The sequence below is a fragment of the Gymnoscopelus microlampas genome (assembly GCF_963454915.1).
Source record: "Gymnoscopelus microlampas genome assembly, chromosome: 2".
Taxonomy (NCBI): domain Eukaryota; kingdom Metazoa; phylum Chordata; class Actinopteri; order Myctophiformes; family Myctophidae; genus Gymnoscopelus; species Gymnoscopelus microlampas.
In genome coordinates, this window is record NC_139939.1 from 40946423 (window position 1) to 40959138 (window position 12716).

At 42.0% G+C, this 12716-nt stretch overlaps 1 protein-coding gene across 2 annotated transcripts in view; it reads left to right on the top strand.

The window, feature by feature from the left end:
• The window catches only part of fam13a (family with sequence similarity 13 member A), a 91488-nt gene that overhangs the window by 23530 nt on the left and 55242 nt on the right, over nt 1–12716 (top strand). For both annotated transcript variants that reach the window (XM_084080410.1, XM_084080411.1), the window contains exons 6-8: nt 2218–2304; nt 3544–3630; nt 9311–9561. In XM_084080410.1, the coding sequence (XP_083936536.1) occupies nt 2218–2304; nt 3544–3630; nt 9311–9561 (425 nt within the window). The remainder of the gene's footprint in view (nt 1–2217; nt 2305–3543; nt 3631–9310; nt 9562–12716) is intronic.

Here is a 12716-nt window from a genome sequence, read left to right on the forward strand (position 1 = left end):
GTATCTTTTTTAGTATCTGTATCTTGAGAAACGGGGATAGACTCCTGCTCTCTGGCTCATACCGACAATAATCCTCTCCGACCTACTTACTTACTTACTTACTTGAGTATCTGTACTTTACTTGAGTATTTGTATTTTTGGATACTTACGACTATGACCCCATTACATTTCAAAGGCACATTTAGAGTAAGCCCTATCTCAAATATATAGTGACACACTTTTTGTACTTTGTAGTTTTAAAAGCATTTACTTTTGAATACTTTTTAAATATATTTTTTTAAGCAAGTACTCCAGTACTTTAACTCAAGTACAAATTTGAATGTTTGACCAGGAGTAGCAATACTTTGACTCAAGTACTGATGTTGAGTACTACTGCATACTCTTCCAGAAAATGCATGCGCGTGCACTAAACTGACCTGGGAAGGCCTCCATCTTGCAGGGCATGCCTGTCAGCACATAGCGTATGACCACTGCTGCTACTGTAATAAAAATCTGTTTTGGACTGGGGGAGGAGGTCAGGCTTGTCCTGTGTGAATGTGTTTATGTCTTTTCATGTGTTTGACCGCAGGTGGAGGGGAGTATAACGATAGTGGAGGTCATCTGTTCCACAGCTGGTTGTTGTAAGGGTTCAAGTGCATGTAGTTAACCCATTCAATCCGAGAACGCATGTACAGTAGCTGTGTCATTATTTTATACTTTGGGCTATTCAAAAATGGCAGATATACAAGCTCATAGCGCAACACTCGGTTCCACGCTACGAGCTTGTAGATCTGCTATTTATTTTGTTGAAAAATCGTGACATTTTTCACTAAAATCTTTGCTTTTGTGGGTTCTACAAATGTCTTCTAAATCATAACAGTTTTATTTATTTTTATTTGGGGTTTTTACGTTGAACAGTATGTTAAGATTTCTGTACGCAGCATTGGCCTGGGTATTTCATGGGTGAAGTAGGATCTCTCTCCCTGTCTTCCTCCCATACTCTCTCCCTCCCCCTTCCTCCCTCTTCGCGACGCATCGATCAGCTTTCTGAGGTTCGGTACCCAGCATTGCTCTCTCTCTCTCTCTCCCCCTCCCTCCCCACTCCCTCTCCATCTCTTTCCCTCCCAAACTGTAGTACAGATCGAAGAAAGACGGTAGAAAGAACAAAAGCACTAGACCTGCTTTGAGGTCCTGCCCTCGGGTAGGAGATACTGTATGCTGCCCTTCTATTTAAGAAGGCAAAGGGCAGTGCCAGTTTCATCCTCTCTGCCATTAGGCTCCTTAATAAACACAAACCCCCTAATACCTGATCTACCTCACCTGGTTGAACTGGACTTGCTTGCTAATGCCCCCCATGAATATGCGCACACAGCCACACACACACACACGCGCACACGCACGAAGACAGGCGCCTGGATGAGCTGGACTCCATGGACATACATACATGCACACACACATGAAAGCATACACAAACACATTATGGGCGTTCCACGTGTCCAAGTGTGGAGAGGACAGTGCTTTCTTTTAAAGACCCTTTTAAATTTAGAATTGGGTAATAGGCATACCTTTTTATAGAATTTAAGTACTTTGCTAGGTGTTCTAATTGTGGTGTATATTTATGTATTGTCTTGTCTTTAATGTATGCATTGACCCGAGCAAAATGATTTTCCCTTGTGGATAATAAAGGATATCTAATCTAATCTAGTGTTTTTTCTTAGTTATAACAAGACTGAACTAACAGTAAAAAAAAAATTGCGATGTGTGGTGTTTAGTCCGTATTGGGAAAGCAAAACACAATGTCACACAATGGTTGTACATGTGATCTTTTTTTTTTTTTACCTATTAATGCTTGTACATGCAATCTTTTTTCCAACTGGTCGGGAAAAAAAGCTGCATTTGCTTTACCATGGAAATGCTTTGATTGATATTTGCGTTTGTGTCAATGGTTGAGTGATACAGTATTTACAGCGATGAGGCATGTCTCATATGGCTGAGGTGTGCGTTATTGTGATTTGAGCATGGCTAGAAAGAAACTGACTACAGTTCTGCTGAACCTATTTTAAATAACCTCACCTTAAAACTGAAGCTCCAATTGCAGGAGCTGCAACCAGGTAACAGAGGGGACCCTGGCCTATATAACAGAGCTTGTTGCTCCTTAGGGCTGCAGCATGAGAGATTATATATACAATAGATGAACCGCCTGTGTGAATAACATACTTGTCCTATCTCTATTCCCAGGAAGCAAACGTGACAGAGATGGACACAAAGAACTCATCAGGCGGCACACCTTCAATGACACCGACACCAGTTCCCAGGAAGAAGAAGGTGCGTGTGGGTTTTATCACGCACGTATGTCTCTGTGCGCATGTGTATCTGTGTGTACGTGTGGAAGTGAGTGTGAATCTGTGTGTGTGTGTGTGTGTGTGTGTGCGCGTGTGTGTGTCCACAATGCGTGTGTGTCTGTGTGTGTGTGTGTGTGTGTGTGTGCACGTGTGTGCGTGTGGATCATGTGAGTTTGTGTCTGGGTGACTGTGTGTGGATGTGCGCAGATGCCCTTGACTTTGTGTTACTCTGCATGCATACATAAGTGTTCCTGTCCAAACGCACCTGTTATAGAACCCTCTTATGCCCAGGTTTGTATGTGCCTGGTGTGAAATGCACACACATTCCCTTATGCACAGTATAGACCTGCATGAACCCTACAAATTCCCTTACATAGTCCATTTAACACCAACCATGTGACCTGTGTTGTTGACGCGATTAACATACGTGGGTATGTTTTGGAAAAAAAGCTGTTTTTGTACGCAGTGGGACAATTTCTTCTTGTTCTTTGTGTGTGTGTGTGTGTGTGTGTGTGTGTGTGTGTGTGTGTGTGTGTGTGTGTGTGTGTGTGTGTGTGTGTGTGTGTGTGTGTGTGTGTGTGTGTCTCTCTCTCTCGCTCTCTCTCTGTGTGTGTGTGTGTGTGTGTGTGTGTGTGAGAGAGAGATTTGTAAGATATTATTGCTTTCAGCTGACCTCAGCATATGGTATTTCATGTCCTTCTGCCATGTGATGTGAACAGAAAATGTCTCTTTAGTGGACTTCATATTTGCCAATGACGTTACTGATAAGTTATCTTGGCTTGATAATCACATGGTTTCCAATACTGTTCAAATGGCAATTTTCCAGCAAGTGTCTTACTATTACACTTACTATTACATCGAATGGCTATTGTGTCTAGATTCCGTTATTTAGATAATATGCTGTCATGCTATAAATGTATATACTCTACAGCAATAAAATACACAAATCAGTCACACGTTGGTGTATTTAACATGCTGTGTTAAGTATAAGCTTAGAATGCTAGTTCAATTCAGTTCAGTTCAAATACATTCAGTTCAATCCAGTTCTTTGCAGATGGTTTCAGTCAAAACAACATTAAAAGGGAAAAGGAATAAAAAGGCATTACACACAACAAATCACATCCAACGGACATTTATCATGGTCAGACCAGGACCTGACAGCTCCATAATCTAAGACTCATCACTGATGTTTCTATAATGTAATTGCTATTATTATTCTCAGGCGAAATGTAGTATCCCACCAGACGTCAATGACGTTTTGAGTGACACCTCCATCAAAACCCCAACAGCCACGCCAAGGAAAAAGAAGGTACAGTATACATATGTTTCTGTTGTATACAATGCAGTACCTCAACTTCAAGGGGTTTATTTATTTTTTCAGGTTTATTTTTTTTAAGGGTGCCAGAAAAAAAGGTCGGTGAATTCGTTTTTTAAATGGGTGAAACGTTTTTTGGGGTCATGTAGATTTTTATTTTTATTACGTTTATCTCGTTAAACTTTAGAAAAATATATTTTTTGACGATATCCCCTTGTCCCAAACAGGAAATTCTGTTTGATGTAAAACAAGTCCTTCCTGGGTTTCTCATACTTTACCCTGCCTACAGTACTGCACGTCTCGAATGGCGTGAGGCCAGTGTCGTCATGACAGTCTGATGGCACCAGCGCCCTCGCGACTCACAGTCACATGACTTAATTTGATAAAGAGTGATCGGCAGGAGGAAACCTCCACAACACAGTAATCATAGTGACAGACAAACAGGAGCTTTGCCATAGTCTCCCTCTATGCTCTGAGTTGTTGCTATACAAGAACACTGTTACAAATAGGTCAATATGTGTAGAATCGGATTATGACGTTGGATCATTTGTTTGTGTTGTATTACCCTCACATGTTTTTTTCTTTTCAGAACTGTGTTATGTTAGCATTGTCATCCAAAACTGTCGGGCCAGGCAAAACAGTCTATTTTGAACTTATTTCCCAATGGCATATACTTTTTTTTTTAAGTCCACATTTCCTATGTTTATAGTAAAGATTGAGTGGTGGAATTAATTAAAGACGTCTGTGAAACAAGCTTTTAAAGTTTGTTTATTGGATTTTGACAGAAGCATTCATTGCACACTTACTACAATACATATATTATTGCATTGCCTCATATAGATCCTAATTAAGAAAAAAATGTTACATGGCAAATTTGTTTTAGTCCCTCCCCCCCCAAATGAAAAGCACAAAGGGCAAGGGTCTTACAAGAGTACAGAAACTCGGTTTAAGCGGTTGTTTCACTGACATTAAAAAAAATATCACTCTGTCTTACAACTCTGGATGACAATGCCATGTGATAGAGTCCCAGAGCTACAGTGAAAGGGGTGGTCACAGATGGGGCTAGTGTACTGAGTAACACTCTTCACAGCGGTAGGGTTTCTCTGCAACAATAAAGTGCTGATGAGTCTAACCATTCATTTTAAGCAATAATTTATACTTAGTTGCATCACGGTGTTGTGTGGAATGCTTTGTGAGCTCGTACATGACAGTCATTAAGTAGTCATATCTTTTAAAACTCTGCATTCAAACTGTTACCACCACAGGCCACTGAAATGTATGTTTCCCTGGCTGTTATAAGCACAGGCATGGGCCAAGTCTAATGTCACGTGGAGCGCCAGAGAGAAGATAATAGAAGTGCTGAACTGCACTGATGCCAGATTTTGCGAGAGAAATAAGCAACCAGGTCTATATGAAAACAAGCCCAAAAGAAGCGACTAGGCCACATGATCACTTTAAACCTATCCATAGGCTATTTGAAAATAGCCGATCTACAAGCTCACAGTGCGTCGCAATGCGACGCTCTATGAGCTTGTAGATCTGCTATTTTCATTTTGTATTTGAAAAAGTATGAATCATTTTGAAACAATTGAACAACACAAATCTTGTATGGCGGTCCCTGGCCTCAAAATATTTTTCAGATGGGGTCTGCGGACAAATACATATTAATTTGGGGGTCCTTGACATGGAAATGGCTTGAGAACCACATTTAGGAAGTAAGCCCAAATAAGCAACTACACTTTAGAAACAAGCCCCAAAAAACGCACAACTACCAATATTTTACAGAAAAACATGCCCAAAGTCGCTTATAATAAGCAGACCTGGCAACACTGCTGAACTAGCTGACAATGGGATTAAGCTTGGTGGAGTGGAAAAATAAGGCCTTGTTGATGGAGGATGTTTTGTCTTCTTCTGGAAGTCAATGACATTTACCATTGCTTATTTTTATCTCTCTGCCAGGCCCAAGGTCAGGAACGGAGATTATGTTTTCAGTAGATCCAATTGAAATTTCTTTCACCATTTTGCATATATTCAAAATGTTTTGCTGCTACTCCTACTAATTTTGTCCACAACCCACAAATCGCTACTCATTGTCTCTAGATTCATGTGATAAACATGTCTCAATGATGAAATTTCTTAATGACAAATGTTGATTTTTTTGGAAGGTCTTTTGAAAGAATAATTCAAAACAAAATGTAGGAAACAAAAAATAAGGGAATATTTACTCACAACGTATAAAAATGGGCCTATGGGTAAAAGACCACAAAACACTACACAATTGGATTTCACAGTGCACCCACAAATCGACAAACATTTGTGAAACATCCACACTGTTCAGCAGAGTACTATTTCTTATAATAGACACAATTCACTTTCCGAATCATACTTGGTGTGCGACGGTTCCTTCTTCTTCTCAACAGCCGATCACTGTTATCAACATTCGTTCGCTCCTTTGGCACTCGTAAAACACTCCACTCCCACAATTCCCTGTTGATAAACTAGATGGCTGCTTCATTGCTCTAACAGCGTTATTAATCACAGCTGTTAATATTAACCTTTATGACTGCACATAGCTGACGAATAAAAGCCATCCTTTCCCATTACGCAGCGTATGGATTACCACCAAAACTCCTCCCTGCTGGCTGTATTTCAGACTTTATCTTAATGATATGGCTGCCTGGCCTGACATTGTTAATAACCTGTGTCACTGGCTGGGAGCGATGTGGACCGGAACTGAATCATGTAGCTTGACTGATGAGTATTAAAATATATTGTCTCTACTGTGATCTGACCATTTGTGGTGGCAGTTGAAAGCCTCTGATTTCTTTGTAAAAAGAAAACTTTGGAGACACCTAAAATGACAGATGGCATATCAGTATGTTATTGGCACATTAACAACACTTAGTTCTGCACGCATGCACCGTGAGAATAATGTGCAGCTCATTATGTTCTGCACTATGACGACAAAGTATGAATTATTAGTAGATTAGCATAATCATCTTTGTGCATTTTATTGCTCTGTTAGGCTGTAAATTAACCTAGTCTGTCAGGAAAAAGGAGACGTGTGTTTGCTGTACGCCCCAGAGCAGAGTACGCCCCAGAGCTGGAGGGCCTGGCACATGAAAATGCTGTCTCTCTCGGTTGTGAAACCTGTCAATAAAATGTGTGCAATCTTGCCAGAAAGGAAACCTGCCCTACATTTTTCAAAGCTTCAGCTTTAGTCTGTCTCAGGCAATCTTATTATCTATTTAAAAAGTGACATACACGTGTCAATCATAGCATTGCCTTTAACGTAAATGTCCTGTATTGTGGCTTGTTGTTCACCAGGTAAGCAACACGTTCAAAGGTATTTCTAAACAGTGCAATAATGCAAAGAGAGTGCAGAGTCTGCAGAACTCCACCAAGGCCTACAAATGTAAAAAGGTGGTGGGGTCACCAAAATCTTTAGGTCCCTTCCTCTTGGGAGCATGGTTGTGCACATCAAATTTTGTGTCTGTATATCTAAGGGGTCAAGAGAATTCTCATTTGAAAATTAAAAGTTTGGCCTGATGGTGGTGCTAGAGAAAAGGTCAGGGGGTCAGCAAAATCAACAGGTTTCTTCTTCATGGGAGCATGCAAATCCACAGCAAATGTAATGGCATTGGCAACTGGCCATTAGTTTTGAGGTGTGTTGACAGGTAGATAAACATACAGAAACAGAAACTGCAGTAAGCCTGAAGATGCAGGTACAGCAGTGTACTTACCTAGGGGGGAAAAGCATAATAATTGGGTCAAATGATGACTATTTAACTACTTTAAACCTGGTGTCCCTATATTGTAGGGCATGTATGGGCACATTTCTTGTGCTTTTTTTCTCCTCTTCTTTATGTTGCCGTGTTGAGTTTCATCACATCAATATTATTAGCTAATCCTTGATTTAGAAACCAGCTCACTTCCTCATTTTTGCTAAAAGAGGTCAATCTGGCCCTTATTCCATCAACTTCCTTCTTCAATGTTGTACACTTTCTGTTTTGTTTGAATTTAGTTTGAACCTTGTATGGGTGAAGCAGGAAATGTATGCACACAATGTCCCATTTTTCACAAACTTGATGCACACAATGTTTCATTTATACAACAAAATACATTTGTGTTTTATCTCATTATAATTAAAGATAGTATTTTTTTTTTGTGTGAAACATTAAAGCTCTATATTCATATCTATAGAGTACTCATTGCTATATAGTGTTCAATAACAGGGGTCTCCCTGTCTCTCCAACTCTTTAATAAACAGAAATGTCATTTTCTGGTGCGTTGCCAGTTTTATCCAATCAGCATAGAGTACCCATTTATTAACTTAAAGTTCATAATGTTCCAGATCAAATTTTGTGTCATCACCTCCAGTTACACTTGTTTATCCTGTGTCCTGTTTGAGTTCTCTCTCTCCTGGTTGTATACAATTGGTATCCTGACCAGTCTATCAGCAGAATATATGGCTATTTAACACTTATTTGAACAAAAATCACTTAATAGACAAATGTGGGCCTGGGACCTAACTATGGATTGTTGCAAAAGGTTTCTCCCTACGGCATGCTGTGGAGGACAAATTTAGCTCAATCAAATAACAAGTACTGAGGGGAAAAATCCATACCAGAGCTAAAGAGAACTTTGGGGGCTATTTCCACCATCACCCCCATTAACTTGGTCAACCCCTGACTAGATGGAGGCATCATTCATAGAGTGTAGGCAAAACAATTAGTTTAGACTCCAAATAGAAATGTTCCCCTGATCATTGTAAAACAAAAATAAGCAGAGCCTCTTAACCAGTTAAATCCTAAATACTTTGTTGACCAGGGTCCCACAGGAGTCTGTACTTGGCCCTTTCCTTTGCCGATCTGCCAGCTCACAATACGTCACAAAATGATGTGATGTGAGCTTGTACAGAAGATCTGCTATTTCACAGAATGTTCGCCTATTATGAAATGTCCAGAATAGGGATGCCATGTGGGTACTTCAGTGTTTAAGCTACAGACTGCTATTTATAGCCAAGCTTTTATTCAAAATCATCTGTTTTTCGTGTTATCAATACTTCAAACCCATTTTAGAGCCAGTCTGCTGCCGGGTAGGAGAGATAGAATTCTCATGTAGGTCATTTTGCCAGACAGGCACATGACTACAACATGCACACCAAGAGACCAGGCAGCTCATTATAAATGTTATGCATTCTCTGTCTCCATACAACTATCACTCTTGTAAAAGTGTAACTTGGTTTACTTGCAATGTAAAAAGAAAAAAATAAGTAGTCTGTCATTAGGTTGAGGTTCTTCTAATGCATGGCAGCAGACGGCTCATGTAATTTATACACAGTCTGGGTCAGCAAGGTAAGACAAACATGATTGTAACCCTTCAGTTTTACAGGTTGGGAGCTCATTTGCTTCCATGCTTTTATTGGTCTTTTATTACCCCCACTCTGCCTCACCACAGCACATCCTCAAATGCAATGGTTCATAGTAACCTGAGCAAAGGTTGATAGTTATGATAGCACTAATGATGAGCTGTATGGGTGTACACACCCATGTATTTGAATGCATATGCTAAAACTGAAATACTATCCGGTACGTATCGCTTACCTCATAACTTCTCAGATTTCCCCCGTCACGAGACTCACCTGTTGTTCACCTCTATGTCTGTTCCACAGGTGAGGAAGGGGAATACTGAGAATACATTACAGCCCATAGTACCCCATCCCAGCCCCTCTATTGGCCTGCCCCATGTGAGGCCCCTGCCTGTGCCGCTGTCTCTCACCCTGACCCCAGAATTGAATAGCCCAATGGAGATGATGGAGACGACTGCCTCACACCCAGGTCACCACCGAGGCACGCCGGACAATGGAACTCCCTGGACCCCCTCTGACATCACCCCCTCTGGGAGTCTAGAGGCCCTTAATAGGTCAGTACTTATGATCATCATGCCTTATTTGATGTCTGAGCTCAGTCTTCACATTGCTTACTGTCTTCTTCTTGGACAATTCAAAATCAAGGTCCCAGTGCCAAGTCAGCTGAGAACCACTTCTCTACATACTGTAGCAATTTATTTTCAGCAAGAAACCAGCCAGAAAGAAACTAAACTACACAATGCATTCATTGTGTAGTTTAGTATCAACTCCAAGCCAGAACAGCTGAGGGTGGGGATTATGTTTTCGCCCCTGTCCGTGTGTCTGTCTATCTGTCACCGCTGGACCGATCAGCATGAAACTTTGCACGCGCACTCGCAGTAGGCCAATTAACACATCGGGTGCCAGAATTTTATAATAACAGATTACGTTCGGTGCCAGAAATCTCACCGTCTGCAACGCTGCGCTGTTTAGAGCTGTGGAATCCACGGCGAGCACACGCACGTAAACAATGCATGCGTACACAGCAATGGATGGTCCTGGCTAAAGCCTGGAACAACATGTCTCATGCGAGTCACCATTGCGGAGCGATCGTGCATCGTTTTGCCCACTGTAAAAAGTTAAGGAGATACAGAGGTTTTTAGCAAGGAGATAGAATGGAAGCGGATGGGAGCCAGATTTTTTGGCACGGTGATCCATCTGTCCCTTACTTCTTAGTGTGTTCATGGGTGATTCCATTGGTGCTCCAGCACCCCCCACCCCCCCACCCCCCCGTGTGGAAAAAAAAAAGAAGAAAAAAAAAGACTGAAAACACGGCTTGAGCCATGTTCGGCACCAAAGCGCTACTCTGTGAAAACACGGTTTGAACCGTGTTTGGCAGCCAATGTGTTAAGAACGTCCACCCCAAATTCAAATTGGACTCTTGGTGTCGCTACAGCAGGCCATTTCACCTTTTGGGCTATAACTGTTGAACTGTAGGTTGTACAATCACCCTGCTTTCCTTAGAATATGACGCAACTCCCCATATAGAGTCATGTGATCAAAATTGTTCAGTCAGATTTGTCATATTCCATTCTGATTGTCTATGATTGGCTTCCAACTTTGCGGGAGGGGCCCATTTTGCAGAAAATGTCTCGAAGTGGCCTGCGAACAGGCAACCCACATTTAACCTGTTAACACAGTACCAGCACAGCATTCCCATCTGGAATCCTAGGTAAGGCATAAACCTAAGTATGGTAAATAGGTTATGGCCACTGTTTGCGTAGATGACATGTCATATCACCCTTGGGGTGTGGGTGAAGAATCCGGAGCATCCGGCTGCCATCTCACATCTGAGGGGCTAAAGCTGTGTTGCAATGAGCTGCTGTCATGTCAAAAAGCTTATTCTAAGTACCTGAAACCAGAGCCATTCAGTCTCAAGTGTCTCCAGCCCTGGGAATAGCAAGGCTACAGCTGTGTCTCTCTGTTGTTGGGGAGGATGCAGCTTGGATCCACACCTGGACCTGATTGAATCAGAATTATGGCCTTAAAAATAAGCATATAAGAGAGAAGTAAGTATAAAATATAACCAGTAAGACTCCCTAATCGGGAGATAAGCGACCGTAGGTCACATGTATACAGAAGAGGGCTGTAACGGCGATTGGTTCCTAGTTGTGTGGGCAATGTATAGTTTTGTTTGGTGGTCTAAGAAATGTGGTGGCAGGCATGTTGATGACATGAGTGTAGACATACTGTGTAGTGTGTAGCAATTTGCGTGTTTTTAGGGGCAAAACTGTAGGAGTAGTGGGCAAAAATGTGTTGTGAAAAGCGGCCTGAAGGTGGCGCTAGAAGAGGGCCATGTGAGAAATTAGGGGTGGGGTGTCCGCGTTGCCTTGGCGGACGAATAGGTACCGGCCGCGGCTCTCCCGGACGCTCCTAGCCCGAGTTACGGCATTTTATGTGAGCTGCAGTGGCAGGGGGTCCTCCACTGGGGGCGCCACCACTTTTGCATCCGTTCTGGAGCACCAGGAGTGGGTGGTCCCCGGGAATGCCCCGTGAGCAGCCCCGTTGGGGTGGTCATTTGGTAATTTGTCCACATGTGCTCATTTTTTACACTTGGGGGTCCCCGAGGCAGCTGGGGGTCCCTGGAGCTCCGGGGGTCCTTGGAGGGTGTAGTTTGGCAGGTAAGGAGTGTGTGTGCAAAATCTGGCATGGATCGGGGCAACGGGTGCAGAGATATGAGCAGGGCAAAAGTGTGACGTGCTGATTTTTTACACTTGGGGGTCCCCGAGGCAGCTGGGGGTCCCTGGAGCTCCGGGGGTCCTTGGAGGGTGTAGTTTGGCAGGTAAGGAGTGTGTGTGCAAAATCTGGCATGGATCGGGGCAACGGGTGCGGAGATATGAGCAGGGCAAAAGTGTGACGTGTGTGACGGAGGGACGCACGGACACCTGGAGCAGGTTTCTATAGTAAATGCGACCTACGGTCGCAATAAAATAAAATCTAGTCTCGTGAACAGTATTTGATGTATTATACCTAATGCGACAAGACAAGTCCATGTATCATCTTCTACTGTATTGCACAGACCAACTATAAATATAAATGTTTTTCCAACACACTAAATTGAGAACTAATGAGGCTATTATACTATCATTGCAGCTTATCCAATATACCAGTGACATTTCATAAGATACTAATGAGTGATCAAATAATGTCAGCACCAGATACAGTGTGATATAACACAGTAGTTCACTCAGCAGACACGTAGTTGAGATTTATCTTGGTGCCACCCCCTGTGAGCTTGTAGTTCTGCTATTTTCAGCAAACAGAGTATAAATTAAGCATACTTTTGCAGACAGACAGACAGACAGGATGGATTACAGTACCCTGCCACACACATTGCTGTGCAAAGGTTTCTATATAGTGGGTCAATGAGTAACTGGAGCTGGAACTGTGTATCATCAACATTGCTATTTAAATTGCCTGTATAATTTCCAACAGCATCAGGCTACTAAAAAAGAAAAAGCTATTTAGTTCTTGTATTACTGTAACTATCGCATCTTTCATAGCTTCTGCATCACCAAAGACAACCTCATTTGACATTTCAACATTCTCTAGAGTCTTAACCAGTGGTTCCCAAACTTTTTAGCTGAAGACCCGAAAGAGAAATTAGACATTTTTCCGGGACCCAAACTAGTGAAAATAGCAGATCTACAAGCTCACAACGTGTCGTTTT